Below are 22,248 nucleotides of genomic sequence, written 5' to 3'. Positions count from 1 at the left end.
ACTGAAAATAATAGCACACTTGATCCAGAAACAACTGAGGACCTTGCTGCACTTTGGGGATTGTCATTTGTGCATCAGTGGTCATCACGCTGTAAGGAAGAGGAGGAGGAATTGAATAGGGAGCTTTGGGAGGATGCTAAGTGACAAGGTGTTTTCTCTTTCAGCCCAGTAGCTAAGAAATAATTTTATGTCATTTATTGCCCAACTGGCATCACAGAACAGACTACTTTGTTTTGTACTTTCTGGGCCACTTGAAGATGGCCCCTGTCATTTTTAAGATATGGCTTGTTAGGACAGGCCTTGGGGCAATTAATTTTTGACTGTGTCATGTTTTATTCTTAATGTCAGAGGAAGAGCATGTGTATTGAGCAAATACGCAGTGGCTGAAGAATTTTTAAACTAACCAAGTTTTATTTTACAGATCTGAAGAAAACTCTGGCTGTGTTGTTGGATAATATTTTGCAGCGCATTGGCAAGTTAGAGTCGAAGGTCGACAACCTTGTCATCAATGGCACGGGAGCAAACTCGACCAACTCCACTACAGCTGTTCCCAGCTTGGTAGCACTTGAGAAAATTAATGTGGCAGGTAAGAAGACAATGCTATGTAGCCTGGCATGGAGTCAAACCTTGCTTTGAACTGGGAAAAGAATAAAGAAGCATAGTGGGTTTTTTTTACATAAGATAAATCCCATAAACTTGGTATGTCCCCCATAAAGCTAAGTTTACATTTATTTTTGAATAACATGTTAAAATGCTTTTATAGTCTCATTATGATGTGTGATGTCTGGTGGTTTCTGTGACATATTACACATAATGAGCTTCTGGAATTCACTTTTAATGAGAAGATTCATAGCACAGATAAATTAAATATAGAGGTTATATGGGAAGCTCACGCCAGTTAGAGGTCCTTCCTCCTCCCCATTGTCTTCAGACAGTTTCAGAAGTCTATTACATATGATAGATTGTCTTCTCCCTGTTGTTAGAGAACAGCCACCACTGCAGAAGATGCCTCCTCTGTGTATATGGAGAAATAAATTCTCGAAATGGCACTTAGAAAATAAATGGCCCCTGCCTGCTCTTGGGCTAATTCTCTAGCCCCTCATGGATGCCACTGTGCAGTTCCCACTGGGATTCATCGTCTGACCCTCTCTTGAAACTGGAATCTTGCATGAAAGTAGAGGAGTGGGTTAAACACAAAACCCAAATGGTACACAGGTGTGCTACGCACAGCTCGCCTGGACCCCCATGCACTGCCCTCGGGTCGGCTCTGAATCGGGGCTTGTTCTTGTTAGCATGACCACTGTAGTTCCGTAGGGATTAGGAGAAAGCAAAGGGTTGGGGGATTAGGATTAGGTGCTTTGGGTGAATGGTTGTGGATACTCATTCTATATTCCTTGTGGGAGGTATCCAAATTCTAGTTAGCGGATAAAACAGTAGCTGGTTTACTTTTGAAATTTTTAAAATCCAGTTTATTACACTTGGTTTGTTTCTTTCTCTGCCTTTCTGGGAGAGATTCTTTTTCTTCCTCACCTCCAGTGTCAAAACATATAATTGTTTCACATTATGCAGGCTTGTTGAATTACCTGTTTGTTATGTTCTTTGCCCCTTAACAAGTTTTAAATCACAGAATATATTTCTAATAATCCAAAGTATCCAACCAAACAAAGGTATTAAAAATATCTTTTAATTACAATACAGAGGCAGTGTCATCTCGGCCATAAATCTTGTGTTCCCTGCAGTTTGGAACAGCTTCTGTAATTAGACCAGAAACCTCCCACTGTGTTGAGCTGCTTAATAATAAACAGAACCCATGCCTCCCCAGTCTCCACTCCTCCGCTGTTCTTAGTAGGAAATGCTACTGAAAATGTCCTATCTGATCTTGGGCAGTTCTGCATTCTCATAGTTCTGGGAGTGGGTTGGAGTGCTCTGCCGCTGACTTTGTTGCTTCCCACCGCCTCTGTCCTACAGGAACCGTATAAACATGTCTGCTGTCATTCTCTTCCCTGATAAGGGATTTTGCTGCCGCTGGGGGCCCTGTTTATGAACCGAACTTGGCTCTCAGGGAGAGGCCCTCTTCTGGCCTCCGCAGCCCAGGGTACAGAATGGTGGGTAGACCTCCACCCAGGGACACAGGATAGTTCTTTCAAATGAGATCCCAGCCCCGTGGATTGAGCTTGTTTACTCCATTAACAAATATTTCTTAAGCGTATTCCTTAAGCCATTGGCTCTGAGAAGGCTCCTCTAGCTATATCATGGGTCCTCTGTTTTTACTAATAAAGAAGAAAAGTATTTTTTGGTGTCTTTCCTTTTCAAGAAATGGGAGAAAATTTAGAGTTATGCCTTTAATAATTAACCTCATTATTGCTCCTTTGTATTTGTGTGTGTGTGTGTGTGTGTGTGTGTGTGTGTGTGTGTGTGTGTGTGTATGAGAGAGAGAGAGAGAGAGAGAGAGAGAGAGAGAGAGATATCTTTCAGGTCTTTGAGATTTTTGTTGACCAGTTAGGAAAATAATACACATGTTTAAACTAACACAGACTGTGGCCACTGTAAGTAGATCAGTGTGGAAGGTTACTCGCAGGAAGGTAAGCTTTGAAGATAGGCAGGATTGAGGCACAGGGGCCTCACTGAGGAGCTCAGACTAGAAATGAATTGTGACCCAGAGGCAAGTTGGAAGGAAGGAGCGGAAAGTGACATCTAGCAGCCATGCACTGCACCAGTTACTGTTCCTGACTCTGGTTTTACTTAATCTTCTCAGCATCTCTAGAAGGTAAGATTCACGGGTTTCAGTGAGTTTAAGTATTTGGAAGAGGGGGGCTGGGATCCCCTGAACTCAGCTTCAGACCTTCTAGCATCATCTAGAGAATACATTGTGAGTGTTTGCTCTTTCTTGCTGCTATTTGTAAATGACTACAAATGGATGAGTCTAGAAAACTGCTGTCATTTTCATAGAGGTTCCTAAAGAGCTGACAGTATAACCTATTTAATAAGGAAGTTTTTTATGTCTGCGTGTCTATTCTTTGGTTGAACTGTGTATTTAATAAAATTAAAAAAAAGAGTCAGCAGCAGCTCATCCCTCTTTGTTTGTGTACTGTGCACCCCTCCTGAGACTGTGTGGCCACGCTGGATGCAGATGTGAAGTAGAGAGTGCAGGCAGCCTTCCTTTCCCCCAGACATCCGAAGTTCCTTTATATCAGTGGTTTTCAACCTTTGTTACACTTGGGGACCAGTGAAGATAGGAGTTTTATTTCAGGGACCACTACGGCAGAAATCATCCTGAGCATAAGCAAATTTGACTAAAATCATTGGGTCTATAATCTTCTTATAAGTCAGGTGGTTAACTCTTGCTGACCAGCACGAAATTTCTGGCTGATGGGTCTGGGCACAGGCGGTTGAAAGTACTGCTTTGTATCTTTTCAAATAGCTAACATACGCATTTTATCTGTCATGTCTATAGATAGGGTGTGAAAATGAAGGGCAGGAATTTAAGTTCATAATCCTGGTTCACTGTCAAGCCCCTATTGCTTCTGTGCCCTTCCTCTGATCCGTGGCCACACAGGCATCCTCACCACCCCTCTTGCCATAGCAGGAATAATAGCTCTTGAGCTGCAAGAGAGTTCATTTTTATAGGGTTCTCATACTGGGTGAGTGAAGTTTTTCATTCTCTCCTTCTGCATTAAGACATGTGGTAATTGCTCAGAAATGTTCTCCCTGGTGCGTCTTTACTGCTTACTCCAGTGTCTTATTGCTCATGGCATTTCTGATTGCTTACTGTTATGTCTGATTGCTTGCTGATATATCTTCTGGTTGGCTATAAACTGCCTGTAAATTGGCTACCATAGCAGTTGAAGAAGGTCTTCTTAAATTTATTTTCTTTTGGGGGACATTTGTGTGTATGAGTGTGCCCCCTTTTCTTTTCCTGTTTAGTTGCATTCGATGTGGCTTTTTATCCAAAATGGCTTTTCTTTCCCAATTTATCACTCTTGGGCTTTTTTATTATGTGAATCTGAAAGTTTCTCTTGAGAAATTAAGATGGAAATGAACTTTATTAAAATCAAGAATTAGATTGAACTGCATTTTGAGCTCTTACCTTATTGAAGAGGAAGGTAAATCAAAGAAATGAAAAACACAGATTTTTAAAAATTTCTACCCTTCAACCAATAACCCCTTTTCCAGGTTTTCTTCCTGAAAGGACTTGAATGTGCCTTTGTCAAAATTATCTGCTTGCAGAAAGATACCTTTTTTTTTAAAAAAAAGACCAATTCTGCTTTTCTTCATACTTGTGATCTTAGATGATGAAGCAGAGCAAACAGGGTTGGTTCTTCGCCGTGTGCTGACACGGGCGAAGGTAAGAAGTGTGGACGGAGGATGCGGCCCCTTAGGACCGACAGCACCCATGTTCATCCTCGTTTTGCCCACAGTGTTCTTGTTCAAAGCTCACTAGTTGAAAGTTCTCAGTAAATTTTGCCTCCGTGGTTTGGAGGGGGAGAGCATTTGGCTTCACTCAACAAGAAGAAGTTTTTTCTTAGAGTTTCTCTTCCATATTTGTATCCATGGGGATTTGCTTGAAAGTGGGACTTGGTATCTCATTTCTCCTTCTCAGACATTAGAAGGCACCACCTAAGAAGCAGGGCCCTGTTTTTGTCCAACGTGACTGAGCTTTCTATGGATGACTCAGTGGTGCAGAGCCTTCATATGACATGAGAGTTACAATTCTAGATTGTAATATTTTGAGGGAATGGGTACACACTGTAGAGCCCTGTACTGTGTGGGTGAGGGGAAGGGAGAGCACGGGTGTGTGTTGGGCACATTTATTTATACTCTCAAAAACCAGTTGTTGTTATTCAACATCAGCTGAATAACAGGCCAGCATGGACGGTTCTCTAAAAGGCATAATGTAACGCTGGCATCCCCTTTGTGTTATGACCGCTTACAATTGCAAGAGAAACACAATCAACCAAATTGAAGGTGTAGGCATAATTCAAGTGGCTGTTTTCTAATACTTAGTCCAAACTGAACATTATGCGGTCTTGTATTTTGCAAACATCTCTAGTAACGTGCAGTGTATTCTGTGTTTGGGTTTGAAGTGCAGTGTATTTGAACTTGGATGATCTTCTCAATAAAAAACTATAATTATTATTCTTACCATTTGAAAATTGAAAAGGAAGAATGTCCCTGCTGAGTTCCAAGGTTTGCATTTGGAAGTATAGTTCCCCCTTTGTGCTGCTAGTGGACCTTGAAATTAAGTTGCACCTGTGCGGTTTCCTTGTTTATGTATCCGTAGTGTTAGTTGTGTTGGAGCAGCACTTGAAGTGTCCAAGTCCCTCCCATGCCTGCAGTGGCTCAGCAGGTGGCTTTCCCAGGATCAGATATTGGCCAGTTGGTGGCACCTCAGATGCTGGCTAGAGACAGGACAGAGATGAGATTATAGGGTACTTTCTCATTGACTGAAGCAAGAAACAAATGTGTTCCTCCTAGCTACCTGTCACATTCTGTTTCATTCTTTGCAAGGGCAGCAATAAATACTTGGCTACTTATCAGAAACAATTCTTTTGGTATCTTCACCCAAAAACATAGGTCATTCGTGGTGTGGTTTTCACTTTGTGTAGTCAAGGGTATTTTGGTTTTTATTTTCATTTTATTTTTTCCCCTGGTTTCCCCAAGAAGTTTATTTGAGCAGACCAGGGGACAGGGAGGCCCTGCATCAATAGGTGTTGGGGCTCTTGGTGGCGAAGCCTGGCTTGTGCAGGTGAGGAAGGACCTGGTGGGGAACTGGATCTTGGAGTCATGGAACGAACTGCTCGGCTGCAGGTGGGCGGCCCTCGGTGGCGGCAATCTCCTCCACCTTCCTGATCGGGACTGAGCGGGCATAGGGCCGGGTCCCCACCATGCGGTAGCACTGGGTGGTGGTGGTCGGGTGCCGGGACTCCCAGCACAGGTCGCGGTGCCACTGTGGGAGTCGCAGCGCAGCCAGGCGCCAAAGTTCTTCACCCAAAGGGGGAATTCCCAACACCTGCCTAGAGTAGATGTGTCCCCTGAAGATGTCTTCATCTTCTTCAGCTGAGACAAAGTACCAGAAGTGGGACTTGGCAACGACATGATGAGGTGCAAAGATGTGCATGCGGTAGAGGGTTGGTGTGCAGCTTAGGGGTGGCCGCCAGTACCCGCTGGCCTTTAGAGCATCCTCTCCACACTCACTGCCACCCATAAAAGACACATTTATTTTTATGATGAAAAAGGAGAAGGACAGTAGGAGGAAGAGGGGCAGGATTTCAGTTCAGGAGGATTGATGCTGACCTCTGAGCCTGGGTATTTATTGCATCTCAACCAAAGGTGACTTTGTCCCCCAGGTGGCACTCAGGAATGACTGGAGACATTCTTGGTTGTCACAAGTGGGGAAGTACCATTGACATCTGGCGGACAGAGGGCAGGGATGCTACTAAACATCCTACAGTGCACAGGCCAGCTCCACAACTGAGCACTGTCTAGCCCCAGATGTTGACTGTATTGTAGTAGAGAAGCCATGTTTATAAAGTACTGCTGGAATCTGGATTAGCACTGGTGATCAGTGCAGGAAGATGCCTGGCCTGACAGGCCTGCCAAGACCTACAGGCTCCACCCCTCTTCCCAGAAAGGCTGTTTGCAAGTTGCCAATGCCCACCACTGAGCTTTGCAACTGATCTTGAGGACCTCTAAGTAATAAGAGATTTCATAAACTCTCAGAAGACTATTTTGGGATCTGAACTTAAGAAGCTCTTTTCCTAGACCCAAATTGGGAAATTTTTGACAATCTGTATTTTACTTCTGCTTATAGAGAAGGTAATTATTTTCAAAATAGAGCTAATTTAGAATAATGATAGTAAAGGAGTCTGAGAGAGTGGATTTAAATTATAAGACTGTTTTAGAAGAAATTTCACTCTATTATTCGAGAAGATTATATAATTATGAAGATACGAGGAAGTAAATTGAGTAAGTTAAAGAAAATAAGGCAGATTCCCACAGATGTGCTATGCTGCACAGCCTACCCTACACAGCACATCTGGAGCAGTGTAGGAGATGAGACTGAAAAGGTAGGTTGGGAGATTTGTGAAGAGTTTTCGATGTAAACCTACTAAGGAGTTTCTGTTTTGCTCTGTAGGCAGTGATGGCTGATGAGGGTTTAAAGCGATTAGATAAGATCTGTATTTTCTTGTTTTCTTTTTTCCCTTCTTTTCTAAGTAAGAGGAGGAAAGGTAGAGAGACAGACTCCTGCATGCACTCTGCCTGGCAACCCCCATCTGGGGCCGATGCTCTGCCCATCCGGGGCCATGCTTGCAACCACCGAGCTATTTTTAACATCCGAGGTGGAGACTCCACAGAGCTATCCTCAGTGCCTGGGCCAGTGCGCTCAAACCAGTGAGCCATGGCTGTGGGACAGGGAGAGAGAGAGAGAGAGAGAGAGAGAGAGAATGAGAGAGAAAGAGAAGGGGAGGGTTGGAGAAGCAGATGGTCGCTTCTCCTGTGTGCCCTGACTGCAAATCAAACCTGGGACATCCACATGCCAGGCTGATGCTCTACCACTGAGTCAGCTAGCCAGGGCTGAGATCTGTATTTTCGAAGAAAGAGTAATGGTCATGTGGAATTGGAATGCTTTTGAAGGGAGTCATATGGGAAGCCAGTGAGAGAGGGTTTAGTTGACTCAGGTAGGAGGAAGCCTGAAAATGAACATGTCATGAGGCCCAGGGAGAAGGGGCAGATTCAAGACCATGCCAGGGGGAGCTGACATGGTGGCGGGACACTGGTGGACCTTGGGAGAGGGCGAGGAGGAGCTGTCCTAATGATGCCCAAGGAACAGAGTTTTAAGGATGACTGGGTGATGCATGTATTGAGGAGACAAGCCAGCAAAGAGGCAGGAGTGTGTGAAGACAGTTGCTATGTGATAGTGTGGATTTAGGGAGTGTAAATGCTTTGCTACAAGTCATGTGGTTAGAAGTAAAAGTCAAAGCAGCAGTTGGAGCATTGGCTCCTAGTGCTCAGGACAGAAGGCATGAGAAAAAGCTATGTCTATGTAGGCAGGCTGCCCTGGTTCAAATCCCAGCTCCAACTTCAATCTGTGTGTCTTTGGGCATGTCTTTTGAAACTTTCTGGTTCTGAGTTTCCTCATCTGTAAAATTGGGGTGATAATAATAGTGCCCATTTTGTGTGGTTGTTAAAAAGATTAAGTGAGATCCATGATAAGTGAAAATCGGGCCTGGTTGGTGCTATGTGAGCATTTGTTAATTAAAATTTAAAAACTATACATTTGAAATACTGATAATAAGTGCAAATTGCCTTGACTAGTTATTAGACTATTACCACTAATAGTGAAAAATTAATGACTAGTATTTGTGCTTTATAAATTAGACAATATTTCTATTTATATTATTTCATTTGAGCACTTTCACTTATTTAATTTATTTTTATTTACTGATTGTAGAGAGAGGAAGGGAAAGAGAGAGAGAAAGACAGGAACATTGATCTGTCACTGTATGTGCCCTGATCAAGGATCGAAACGGCAACCTCTGCACTTCGGGAGGACGTGGTAACCTATGGAGCCATTCAGCCAGGGCCATTTGAGAACTTTAAACTTGAAGAAATCTCTACATTGACCTTTATTATCAATACTGAGACGCTTAGCAGGAAATCCATGTGTTAATAATCTCTTGGTTGCAAGAAACAATAAAAACCTCTCTCATATTGGCTTAAACAGAGGATTTGGGGCTCATGTCATTGGAATATTCAGAAGATGATGCTGGATGCAGCCCTGTTGGATTCCGAAATGGAAACTGTCCCGCCTCTGTGTTGTCTTCATTTATAAGCCGTGTTTGTACAGTGGTGGCAGACACGGTCTCGGGAGAAGCTAGGCTTCTGGCAGCATTCCTGGGGCAGGTTCTGACCAGGTTGGCACGGGATATATATGCCTAACCATGATCCAGCCACTGTGCCACTGACCTCCTGATTGGCTGAGCCTGATTCGTGTAGGTTACCCCGAGATTAGGAGGGTCCCTAAAGAGATCCCATGTGAGCACATAAAATAGGTATGGCTGTTAGAGACCCTTGTCATGGTTTGGATTCCCAAAGTCATCTTAAGCCTGACTCACTTTTCCTTCCTTGAGGGCTCAGAGCACAGAGCTTCTGGAATGCTGGCCTTTCTGCCCCATGTAAGTGCCGCTGTGGCCGAGTGCTCTGCAGTCCTGCTGGACTGCGTGCTGTATAACCTTACACAGTTATGTGGTTTTGTCCGCAGCCTGGAAAGCCCTTCCATCTTTGTGGCTAACTCTTACTATCCTTTTCAAGACTTGGTTGAAGCACTGTATCCCCTGGGAAACCTTCCTGAAACCCATCTAATCCCCGAGATTTCTGGTGACCTTGCTTTGTGTTCCCAAGACTGCTCTGTCCATTTCTGGAACTTCCCATGTTTTGCCAATTTCCAAGCCAAGCTGTAAGCTATTCAAAGGCACGGGTAAAATATTCTGAATTTCCCTTTTAAACCCTATACCTAGCTGGAAGCCTGCCTGGTAAATTACAGGTTCTTAGTCAGTGCTTGTCCAGCTGCTCCTCATTCCCCTGAACACACACCAGGTCAACCACTGTCCTGGAACTTGTAGCATGACAGTGATGGCCACACGCGCGGCTCTAGATTGGCAAGCCTGCCATTGGCCTGCTGTGGCTGTTGACTGCTGTAGTGTTTGAAAGGGAGATACTTTGCTTTACTATGCTTTCTGGAAACTGATATTCCATAATAAAGTCATTTCTTTAGTAACTTCTTGGTGGCTAATTATAAAATTGTAAGTAAGATTTACAAAACATTTCATCAGCTGCACTATATCAGAGTTTGCTTCGAATGACTAGTTCTTGCAAAAAAGAGGCAGTGATCCACAGGTCTTAATGCATTTGGACCAATTTACTGACCCTTCAAAGAATACATGGCTTTTCATTTTGAAAGTGAGAGTGTACATCCCTGTGGGGACTGCTCTTCCTTCTCAGCAGTTTGAAGGGAGACAGCGGAGAGAACAGGACCCTTCAGGGACGTGTGCACTGGGGAACCGGCCTGGGGCACTCGAGAAGAATTCACTGTGATTCATGAAAATGCCTCTACACAAGGTTGTTCTGTGGATTGGAGATAGGACACACTGAAATTAGACTTGTTTATTTTAATCAGAAGGCGACAGATCCCACTTTCTCTAATTTGGCTTGACAAGGTTTGTGTGTACAGTTGTGCTATCGGCTTACATATGGTATCGATTCAGCAGACATGTTCCAGCTCCCGCACAGCAGATGTCTTCCTGCAGACACTCCCTCGTCTTTGCCATGTCATCTTTCACCTGATTTCATTGACACACATTTCAGTAGACTCATTCTAAAGCCTGCGACTTAAAACTTCCGTACAACGTTATAATTAGAGCTGTTTTCCTGGGGGCCGGGGAATCTGCCTGTCTCTTGTGTTGTTGAAAAGGTTTTTAAGTATGTGGGGTTTTGAGTGATTTTATTTTAAGCTGTGCTTCTGACTTTGAATAGCCACAGCTTCCAAAATTAGGTGACCTAAATGGAAATCAGGTGCTAGTTTTTGTTTGTCTTTCCCGTTTGATTTTATCTCAGAAAAAGAAGAGAGAAAGCGTACGTGGTGGAGGTGGGTTTAAACATGAAGAAAAGAGGTGTCCGCTTAGACACGTGCTGAAGAGGGCTGCACTGCTCCTCAGTTTGGGACAGCAGCGCACACCTTCAGGGCAGTCTCCTTTCTCTGTCCCTCCTTTGCCTTTGGCCATCTAGCAAGCCCCACAAGCATGATCGCAGAGCCCAGGTCCATTTACATCAAGCTGAGGGCCCGGAGCATCGACAGAGCCAGCAGAGGGACTGTGACTCTGGATTGGGCACATTCTGATTTGCATATCTGAGTTGGCCAACTATTAGCCGGTTTTAATCTGTCTTAATGTTTCCTGTTGGTGAGCTTTCTGAGTCAACATATACAGTGGGACTTTCTACATTGGTGCCCTGGAGACGGGCTCTTGAAACGGACTTACTGTGGAAGAGCCACAGTTGAACTTCAAATGGAGGGCTTGTGCTAGAGTTTCTCCCGTTGAACGGCAGCCATAGGGTGTGGTTCGTTCAGACAGACTCTGAACCCTGACTGTCTGGGTTCAAATTTCACCTCTGCCACCTCATAGCCATTTGTCTATCCTTAGATAAACCCAGTCAGTTTCCTCATCTACAAAGGAGGAACAAACTACCTGTGCCATGGTATTGTTGTGAGGACTTTGAGTTGAAACATGGAAACCCCTGTGGGCCATACACAAAATAAAAACTCTGTTAGTTTTAGCTGCCATGCTCTCTCTTTTTTTTTAAGATTTTATTTAATTTTTTTTTAAGATTTTTTTTTATAGGATTGGGGGAGGAGTGAGAAGTATCAACTCATAGTTGCTTCACTTTCATTGTTCCTTGCTTGCTTGTTGAATGTGCCTTGACCGGGCAAGCCCAAGGTTTCAGACCAGCAACCTGAGTGTTCCAGGTCAACGCTCTACCTATTGGGCCACCACAGGCCAGGCGGGACGTGTATATCTTAAGGACCCAGCTCTAGGTCTGACCCATGGGCTAGGCATGTCACAGATCATCAGTGCTTGATGAGTATATATACTACCTGGTCCTAGCCTGACCAGGTGGAGGTGCAGTGGATAGAGTGTTGGACTGGAATGCAGAAGACCCAGGTTCAAAACCCCAAGGTTGCTGGCTTGAGTGCGGGCTCACCAGCTTGAGCACAGGGTCGCCAGCTTGAGCGCGGGGTTGCTGGCTTGAGCCCAAGGTCACTGGCTTAAGCAAAGGGTCACTCTCTGTACTATAGCCTCCTGGTCAAGGCAAGTATGAGAAAGCAATCAATGAACAACTAAGGTGCCTCAACAAAGAATTGATGCTTCTCATCTCTCTCCCTTCCTGTCTGTCCCTATGTGTCCCTCTCTCTGACTCTCTCTCTATCTTTATCATAAATAAACAAACAAACAATGAACTACCTGGTCCTAATGCTGTGTTTTATAGAGAGAACTGCTTGGATGAGGGCACTTGTGAGAGCCACTTGATATTCACAATGTGGACTTGGACTCTGAACAGAACTCCCCATGCCCTGATATACTGTTGGTATTTGACTTACCATTATGGGCTTCAGCTTCATTCTGTGTACAATGGAGATAGTGATGCCAACACTTTCTTCTTGTGCCAGTGAGCATGCCATGAGATGATGTGTATTGTGTGCCCAGCAGGCATTTTATACACACTGACCTATAGACCCCGCCCTCTGTGGTCAGTACCTCGTCAGAAGTATAATGTGGTCAACACTGATGTATCTTGTATGCAGCCAGCACTGCCTGGATGGTCGGGCCTCATGTCAAGCAGTGGATGTGCCGCCGGCTAAGAAGCTAAGTTCTCCTGTTCTGAACACAGGGCTCACTGTGTAGTGGAGGAGAAAGAAGAGATTAATGGCAGTGCTCACCATCCCTTTCCTGAGCCTCAAGGTAGAGCTCCTTTCATCCTGGTCCAAGAGGATCTGTTGTTTTTGCTGACCTTTTGGCCTCGGGAGTGACTTTTGACTCTATCACCCTCTGGGGTAAGGAATAGGAATGACCCGTAGGAGTCGGCACAGAAAGAGTCTCACTATCACGTGGCAGAAGTCATACGGCCCCTGTCACAGCCAACTTATGCAGTCCGGAAACTGTGCCTGACCCCTCTGTACCTCTCACTCCTAGGAGGGAGGGGGAATTCCTGGGCCGTACAACTCAGCTCTCTGGGGAAGGCACTCATTAACCTGTCTAAACTTTATGCTAATAGAACTTTCTCAATAATTGCTCTATGAACAGTTCAAGACATAGCAAGATTAGCAGAAGAACAAAGTAAATATTTAAGGCTTTATTTCAGGGTGCAGTGGGTTGGGGCAAAGAGAAGATTAGTAAAAGCTGAATCTGATGGTATCTGACATTGAAGTACAATGGACCACTCGGCTGAAGTTCTAGTGGTTTCTCTTCAGTGGCTCTCTTGATTCCAACTCAGGGGAGAAGAAGGGTGTCCTTCAGTGGGCAGTTATGAGCTCTGTTCTCTCCTTATATTTCTGGCCCCTGACAGACACAGCAACACAGTCACAAAGAGCAACTATCTTCTGGGAACACTGTGAAGATTAAGAAGGTGGCTGGTATCCCGTGGCTGGGCCATGCGGTGGGGACCGTGGCTCTCTGAAGGCAGAGGGCTATTAGTAGCAGCTGAGTTGGCCAGGAAAGCCAATGATGAGTCTGTAGCCACAGACTGGGCATGCTGATCTGTCATGCTAGGGCACCGGGATGAACTCAACCGTGGTTTTCATGCCTTCAGGCTACCGTGACCAAAAGCTGTCATAACTCTATATTTGAATTGATGTAATAGTAGGGTAGTCTTTTCAGAAGAAAAGACATTATAAACAAAACTTTTCTTCTATATTAGAAAAAAGGATAAAATTTTACTGTTTAGAAATTTGGAAATTACAGCTAAGCAAAAAGATGAAACTACAAAGCAGGTGTTACTCTGTCAGCCAGATATTGATTGATGGGGTTCATTCCTAACAGATACTATGAGGGTCTGCTGTGTCCAGGCACTTTCTGGGCACTGCAGGTAGAGGGTGAGCAGGGACAACATTCACCTGCCATGGGCAGTGCATTCCAGCAGTGAGGGCAAACAATCAGAGCTTGTATTTACACAGCATTACTGTGCCCGAGGGTGATAGATGCCGTGGAAAACAGTAACACGGAGTGAGGACATGGAGGGAAGAGGACACCTTTCCAGGATGGGCTTGTGGTCAGGGAAAACGTTCCTGAAGAAGTGACACGGAACGGAGGCCCCAGTGAGTGCAGGCGGGAGCCCTGAGCCTACCTGGGGAGGAAGGTTCCATGCAGAAGGATCACAGGCACATTCTTCTTGGGTGTGTTCAGAAAACACTATTGTGCCCTTCTAATCTTACTACATAAGGTAGTTTATTAAACTTCCCAAAGAGACCATTTACCACAAATCTGAATCATTTGAGATCCACACTTATGCTAGGCTCGTCCTGGACGTTTGGAAGAGCAGTACTGAAACCAGGGCGGGTGTTGATGTGTCACCTCTGTGGTTCAGCATAGGATGAGTCTGCAGTAGCCACAAGTGGCTCCACTCTCAGCTGCTGGAGTATGAATCTGAGTGTCACCAGCGGCGTGACTTTGGCCAAGTCATTTGGAGACATTAAGTCTCACTCCCCTCATCTGTTCTGCAGAAGCTGGCTCGCGGAGACATTGGGAGGGTCACAGGGGAAAGTGCATATTAAAGGGCTGGCACACAGTAAGTGCTTTGAAATATGGGTCATTACTATAATGATCAAAATGAGATTTCACTAAATGGTTTTAAAAGCCTCTGGGTGTGACTTTGTCCCATAGACATTTTGAAGTCAACAAGTTTCTAAAATTGTATTAGAGGCACCAAAATGGGAGCAAGTTCAATTCATTTGCCAAAGAATAAACTAAATATAATCAAGGATTTTTCAGAAGGATAACACATTTGGGGTAGGGTTTGGGCTTTTGGTCATGAAGTAGGTGCAGAGTTTGTGGAGATTACTTCTTGTCTGTATTTTGCTGTCTCTCTGCAAGTTTAAAACCATTGTTAATGTGGAGTTTGTTTTTACGGAAACCATTCTCAGGTTTGGGGATGTTGGTGTGTGGCCTGGAGTCTTCAGAAGGCCATAGTGAATTCATCACTGGTCCTATGTGGCATGTGTGAGGTTTGACCTAAATTGGGTTCTGCCTTTTGCTTAATGCTTCCTGAAAGATGGTGCTTGGATAATTAAGTCATCACGATATATCTAGGTCCAAGGTCCAGATTTCCTCATTGGGTCAGTCCTCTACACTGTTTTCCTTGACTCAAGATGAGATCTTGGACACATGGAGTCCTGGGGTGGAGTTCTGACCTCACATTCCAGTCTCTGCAGGAACCCTTTCTACAGGTGTCATCTAGTCTCTGTCCACTTTGTTCTTCGTCTCCACAGGGGAGAATCACCCAGAATCCTCTGGCCACTGGGTGTTCTGTTTGTGATGTCAGGGATGCAAAGACATGGGCTTCAGTGCAAGCCCAGTTGTGTGACAGAATAGCGACTGACTGCTGGCATTCAGAAGATTTCTCGCTGTGGAATACCAGGGTAGGAACTGCAAGCTACAGTGAAGGAAGGAAGGACCAGACCCCAGGAGATCAGGGTTCTAGGTTTGCTGTTGTCCGAACCGACTGTGAGATAATCCACTTTTCGGCTTCTTCTCATAGCCAGATTTTCATAGACTTTTTCTTTTTTTTTTAAAGATTTTGTTTATTAATTTTGGAGATGGGAGGGAGAGAGAAAGGGGGGGTAGATTGGGAAGAGTAGGAAGCATCAACTCCCAAATGTGCCTTGACCAGGCAAGCCTGGGGTTTGAGCCAGGGACCTCTGCATTCCAGGTTGACACTTGATCCACTGCACTGCCACAGGTCAGGCTCATAGACTTTTTATTTATTTTTGACAGAGACAGAGAGAGAATCAGAGAGAGGAACAGCTAGGGACAGACAGACAGGAAGGGAGAGAGATGAGAGGCATCAATTCTTCATTGTGGCACCTTAGTGTCCAATAATTGCTTTCTCATATATGCCTTTACCAGGGGGTTACAGCAGCGTGAGTGACCCCTTGCTCAAGCCAGCAACCTTGGGCTTCAAGCCAGTGATGTTTGGGCTCAAGCCAGTGACCATGGGGTCATGTTTATGATCCTATGCTCAATCCAGCGACCCCACGCTCAAGCTGTTGAGCACGCACTCAAGCTGAATGAGCCTGCACTCAAGCTGGCAACCTCAGGGTTTTGAACCTGAGTCCTCTGTGGCCTAGTTCGATGCTCTATCCACTGTGCCACCACCTGGTCAGGCTCCTTTTTTTTTTTTTGGCTCATAGACTTTTATAAGTGGACGAGATTTGAATTGTTTTCATCTTTCTCCCACTTTGAAGAGTTTGCAACTTCCAAAATCCTTGGTGAATTCTTCTCCAACCTTATCTGAACAATGACGAGGTATCACACCACTTCAGTGGGCCATATTCACATCATAGTCTTAAGTCAGAGGCTTGCCAACTATGGCCCATGGACCAAATCTGGCCACTGCCTGTGTATGTAAATAAAATTGTATAATACAGCTTTGCCCGTTTGCTCCCAGGCTCTGCAGGAATCCTTTTATAGACGACATCCTGTTTGTAAGCTTGAGAAGTTGTGGCACAGACCACATGACCCGCAAATGCAAATACTTTTAACTCTTTTTAGTGGATTCTTTCATATATTCTGCATGTTTCTCACTACATGTTTATGCTACTTTTTCTCATCTTGAAATTTTCAAGATTACCTCCTGACTTTCTGTTATGGAAGAAGGGGATTTAGCTTTCTGACACTAGCTAACACCATTACCAGGAAGCCCTCCACTTCCTCTCCCCATCCTCCAGAATCCTGATATCCTGATATCCTGATTGTCTATGTTAAATCAGTGGTCAGTGCTTACTTTATAAAGACACTGCTTAGCCACCTAGTAAAGTATTGATAGTATGATACTGAATTGTCTCTCAGACGCATCTTTTTGGGTTTTTTCCAGGGTTAATCATTTACCTTTTATATTTGCTTAGTCTTAATTAGTACAATAAATGTTGACTGATTACTTGCAGGGTGCTAGGAACACATCAGTGAACAAAACAGACAAAAAGTCTTGCCCTCGCTGAAACAGAGCCTTAAACTTTCCATCAGGATCCCTCTTAACACGGCCAGCAGGTGAGGTCAGATCATCTGTCCGTGGGCACACTATCCCTGAGCAGCGCTCGCCTGCAGCCATTGGGCTTCTGCTGTGGCCTGGCCGCTTGCTCCGAGGTCTGCTGCCCATTGTAACATGCGGCTGCCCGCTTCCCGCGCCCTGGGAGGAGCCTCTCCCTTTCCCTCTCCTGGCCTGGTCTTCCTTTTCCTGGATTCCATGTCTTCCTCTTTGTTGGCTTATTACCTCATCTGGGTAGAGCGCATCATGTTCCAGTAATTCACTGAGACAGAGGGTATGGAGAGAGAAACTGCTGGAATTTCTCACATGTGGGAACGTCTCTTATTCTACCTTCACACCTGAAGTATCCTCTAGTTGAATGTAACATTCTAGGTTTGAAAATTAGGTTCCTAAAAAGTTGTGACGATCTCATTCCTTTGTCTTGTGATTCAGTGTTATTTTTGAGAAGTCTACCGGTTACCTATGAGCCCCTGGACACTTGTGGGGTTTGCTTTCTGTGTTTTGACATTTCTTGTGCCCAGTGCATACCCTATATTATTCTGATTCTGACTCTTCTCTCTAACCCATAAGCTCTACCTTAACCTAATGTTTTTGTGTTCTGTATTTGTGCTTTCTATGATTCCTTTTTGGGTTTGCTGAAAATGGCAGTATATAGGCTGAATTGGCAGGTGTTGGTGAGGTTTATTGGGAATACTTATGTCTTTCTGATCTAGAAAGTTTTCTTGAACTTTTTTGTTTGTTTGTTGTTTTTATTTTAATGGGGTGACATCAATAAATCAGGGTACATACATTCAAAGAAAACATTTCCAGGTTATCTTGTCATTTAGTTCTGTTGCATACCCATCACCCGAAGAGAGATCATCCTACGCCACCTTCCATCCAGTTCTCTCTGTACCCCTCCCCCTCCCCCTCTCCCTCCTTCCCTCCCCCCCCCCCGTAACCACCACACTCCTGTCCATGCCTCTTAGTCTCGCTTTTATATCCCACCAATGTATGGAATCCTGCAGTTCCTTTTTTTTCTGATTCACTTATTTCACCCCACACAATGCTACCAAGACTCCACCATTCCACTGTAAGTGATCCGATGTCATCATTTCTCCTAGCTGAATAGTATGCCATGGTGTATATGTGCCCCATCTTCTTCATCCAGTCCTCTATTTTTTTTACAGTGATTAAAAGCCTTTAAGCAAACTCTTGGCCAATACAGCAAGAATCCATAAAAGAGTAGTGTCCTTAACATGTTCACCAAGTCCAAGTTGGCCCCATCGCCATGCCAAATCCCTGAAAAATGCAACCCAAGCACAGTTCAGTCTGTTAGGAGCTGTCACAGGGAGCAGGAGTCCAGGAAAGTTCCCCACAGGAAAAGTCCGCATGGCACTGGAATTGTTGTCACCATTCTGTACTTTGCAGCTCATGTCCAAGTCCCAATGACCGCTGCTTCTAGCTGGTAACGATTCAGGTAGACTGGAAAAAGCCATTTGCAGCATGCGTGGATATGGAGCTTCTGTTCTCCTCTGCCTGGAGAGTTGAGACCAGGTTGCTTTTCCCTGGAGCTCTGTGACTGTGGCATGGTAAAGAGAACCTTGGGATACACTAAGCTGGGTGGCAAAGGTAAATTCATAATACAAGTTGGCAAAAGGAGGAAAGAGAGCTCTAAATTAAGAGTAGGTCTCAGCCTGAAATATGAGTGGGGCATTGAGGTAGGAGGAATAAAGGAAACACTATATATTAAGCAAAGCAGCAGAAAATAGGACTATCAACACCCACAACAGAGATCTTTGAGGGAAGAATAAAAAACCTGACTATTCAGGCAAAACATAGTTAAGTGGCCCTTGTGCGAATGAGATCAGTTTACCTGCTTCTTGGAAGAAATACCCTAGGCTTGTCCACAGTGTTATAGATGGGACCGACAGCCCTGGGCACATTCAGCCTTCAGTGGCAAACCCCAGCTTTCTGGGCAAGGTTAGGTCATAGGTGGCTGGAGCAAGGCTGGAAGAGACTGAACCCTCCCTTAGAGGAGCGAGGGGGAAGCTCACCTTCCAGTGTCCCTGTTTCCTCACAGCAGAGGCATGTAAGCCTGGCAGGCTTTAGCTCAATGACCTTCCTTTCCACTATTGAAGCAGGACCCAGATGGCATCCTATGAGACCCCTTTGGGACGTTGGAGCCTTTAAGGGTGTATCCTAAAAGCTGGTAGTTCCCCTGATCTCTATTGGGCTTTTTCTGCCTCTAGGTATCTTAAAAGCCATTCTCAGAAGATCTCGCTGAGGGGTTTGAGGATCCCCATCCGCCTATATAAATCTTTTCCATATATCTGGAGCTATTTGGAAAAAAGACAAAACAGTGTTATTAGCTAGATCTAATAAAGAAGGTAGTAGTTTGCAGGCGAAAAAGACTTGGTGTCTCCTGTTCATCAGCCTTCAAAAGAAATGTAAATTTTTTTTTTTTTAAGTAAAAAGCATGATATGGTAGACCCGTTGGAGTCATTGGCCTGGTGTGCAGGATTCCCGGGTTCGATTCCTGGCCAGAGCATACAGGAGAAGCGCCCATCTACCTCTCCACCCCTCCCCCTCTCCTTCCTCTTCATCTCTCTCCTCCCGCCCGCAGCCAAGACTCCACCAGAGCAAAGCCACCCCGGGCACTAAGGATGGCCCCATGGCTTCCGCCCCAGTCGCTAGAATGGCTCTGGTTGTAACAGAGCAACACCCCAGATGGGCAGAGCATTCCCCCCTGGTAGGCATGCCAGGTAGATCCCAGTCAGGCACATGCAGGAGTCTGTCTGACTGCCTCCCCATCTCCATCCTCAGAAAAATACAAAAAATAAATAAATAAAAGAAAAAATACTACAAAAAAAGGGGGGGGGGCTTTCCCTTGTGCTAAAGCTCCAGGGAGCATGGAGTGAGCTTGAGTATGTCCTATGAAACATGGAGCTCTATGTTGACATATAAGTCTTTGAAGAAGGAGGAACTGCTGAAATAGTTTATCAGCATTTGTCCCTAAGACAGCAGTCTTTATAGTGGAAACACCATACGTAAATACTTGCTGTCTGTCTATAGATTAAGGGGGGAATATGGCAAATGCTGAAAAGCCATGATCTTTGTGCCCCTCCCCTCCCCCAACCCCCTCCCTCTCCTCCCCCCACCGTGTAACCCCAACACTGTTGTTCATGTCTCTGAGTCTCATCTTTATGTCCCACCTATGTATGGAATCATATAGTTCTTAGTTTTTTCTGATTTACTTCTTTCACTCAGTATAATGTTATCAAGGCCCATCCATGTTGTTGTAAAAGATCCTATGTCATCATTTCTTATGGCTGAGTAGTATTCCATAGTATATATATACCAAAGCTTTTTAATCCACTCGTCCTCTGATGGACACTTGGGCTGTTTCCAAATCTTTGCTATTGTGAACAATGCTGCCATAAACATGGGGGTGCATTTCTTCTTTTCAAACAGTGCTATGGTGTTCTTGGGGTATATTCCTAACAGTGGTATAGCTGGGTCAAAAGGCAGTTCGATTTTTAATTTCTTGAGGAATCTCCATACTGTTTTCCACAGTGGCTGCACCAGTCTGCATTCCCACCAGCAGTGCAGGAGGGTTCCCTTTTCTCCACATCCTCGCCAGCACTTATTCTGTGTTGTTTTATTGATGAGCGCCATTCTGACTGGTGTGAGGTGATATCTCATTGTGGTTTTAATTTGCATTTCTCTAATCATTAGTGATGTTGAACATTTTTTCATATGCCTGTTGGCCATCTGTGTGTCCTCTTTGGAGAAGTGTCTATTCATTTCTTTTGCCCATTTTTGGATTGGATTGTTTGTCTTCTTGGTATTAAGTTTTACAAGTTCTTTATAAATTTTGGTTATTAACCCCTTATCAGACGCTATGTCAAATATATTCTCCCATTGTGTAGTTTGTCTTTTTATTCTGTTCTTATTGTCTTTAGCTGTGCAGAAGCTTTTTAGTTTGATAAAGTCCCATTTGTTGATCCTGTCTTTTATTTCACTTGCCTGTGGAGACAAATCAGCAAATATATTGCTGCGAGAGATGTCAGAGAGCTTACTGCCTATGTTTTCTTCTAAGATGCTTATGGTTTCACGGCTTACATTCAAGTCTTTTATCCATTTTGAGTTTATTTTTGTGAGTGGTGTAAGTTGGTGGTCTAGTTTCATTTTTTTGCAGGTAGCTGTCCAGTTTTCCCAACACCATTTGTTGAAGAGGCTGTCTTTACTCCATTGTATTGTCTTACCTCCTTTGTCAAATATCAGTTGTCCATAGAGCTGTGGGTTTATTTCTGAGTTCTCTGTTCTGTTCCATTGATCTATGTGCCTGTTCTTATGCCAGTACCATGCTGTTTTGAGTACAATGGCCTTATAATATAACTTGATATCTGGAAGTGTGATACCTCCCGCTTTTTTCTTCCTTTTCAAGATTGCTGAGGCTATTCGTGTTCTTTTTTGGTTCCATATAAATTTTTGGAATATGTGTTCTATGTCTTTGAAGTAAGTCATTGGTATTTTAATCGGTATTGCATTGAATTTATAAATTGCTTTGGGTATTATAGACATTTTAATGATGTTTATTCTTCCTAACCATGAGCACGGTATATGCCACCACTTATTCGTATCTTCCCTGATTTCTTTTATCAATGTTTTATAATTTTCCGAGCACAAGTCTTTAATCTCCTTGGTTAGATTTATTCCTAGGTACTTTATTTTTTTGGTTGCAATGGTAAAGGGGATTGATTCCTTGATTTCTCTTTCTGACAGTTCATTATTAGTGTATAAAAATGCCTCTGATTTCTGAGTATTGATTTTATATCCTGCCACTTTGCCAAATTCATTTATCGGGTCTAGTAGTTTTTTGACTGAGACTTTAGGGTTTTCTATATACAATATCATGTTATCTGCAAATAATGATAGTTTTACTTCTTCTTTTCCAATTTGGATGCCTTTTATTTCTTTTTCTTGTCTGATTGCTGTGGCTAGGATTTCCAGAACTATATTGAATTTTCTTGAACTTTTTATTTGATAGTCTCTCTTCCCCTCAGAACTCCTCACACTATCCTGCTTTTCCTTCTAGAACATTATTTGGGATTTGCACTAAATTAATTGATTCCCCTCTTCACACATCTAACTTTTCCATTATCTTTCTGTTCCTCTTTTTGCTCTATTATCTGAAAGATTTCCACCACTTTTTAATCTCACTCCTCTACTGGATATGTTCATTCTTTTGTTTTAGCCTTCATTTCTGAGACTTCCTGTTCTCTCAAAGTTCCTTTTGGAAAAGAAAATAACATCTTGTTCTTTTTCTGGTTTTATGTTTCAATATATTTCTTTGCTTATCTGTCAGATATATATAGAAATTTTTTTAAATTATAAATCACATTCTGTTTATGCATTGTGTCTATTTCCTGTGAGTTTTGTTCTTCTTCTTTC

The 22,248-nt window shown here is 43.9% G+C and overlaps 1 protein-coding gene across 7 annotated transcripts in view; it reads left to right on the top strand.

Annotated features, from left to right (window-relative positions):
* MGAT5 (alpha-1,6-mannosylglycoprotein 6-beta-N-acetylglucosaminyltransferase) overlaps window positions 1-22,248 on the top strand; it is a 384,044-nt gene that overhangs the window by 165,437 nt on the left and 196,359 nt on the right. For all 7 annotated transcript variants that reach the window (XM_066233788.1, XM_066233790.1, XM_066233787.1 and 4 more), the window contains exon 3: window positions 422-586. In XM_066233788.1, the coding sequence (XP_066089885.1) occupies window positions 422-586 (165 nt within the window). The remainder of the gene's footprint in view (window positions 1-421; window positions 587-22,248) is intronic.

Source organism: Saccopteryx bilineata, chromosome 5, assembly GCF_036850765.1.
Source record: "Saccopteryx bilineata isolate mSacBil1 chromosome 5, mSacBil1_pri_phased_curated, whole genome shotgun sequence".
NCBI lineage: Eukaryota > Metazoa > Chordata > Mammalia > Chiroptera > Emballonuridae > Saccopteryx > Saccopteryx bilineata.
This window is presented reverse-complemented; position numbering and strand designations above follow the sequence as displayed.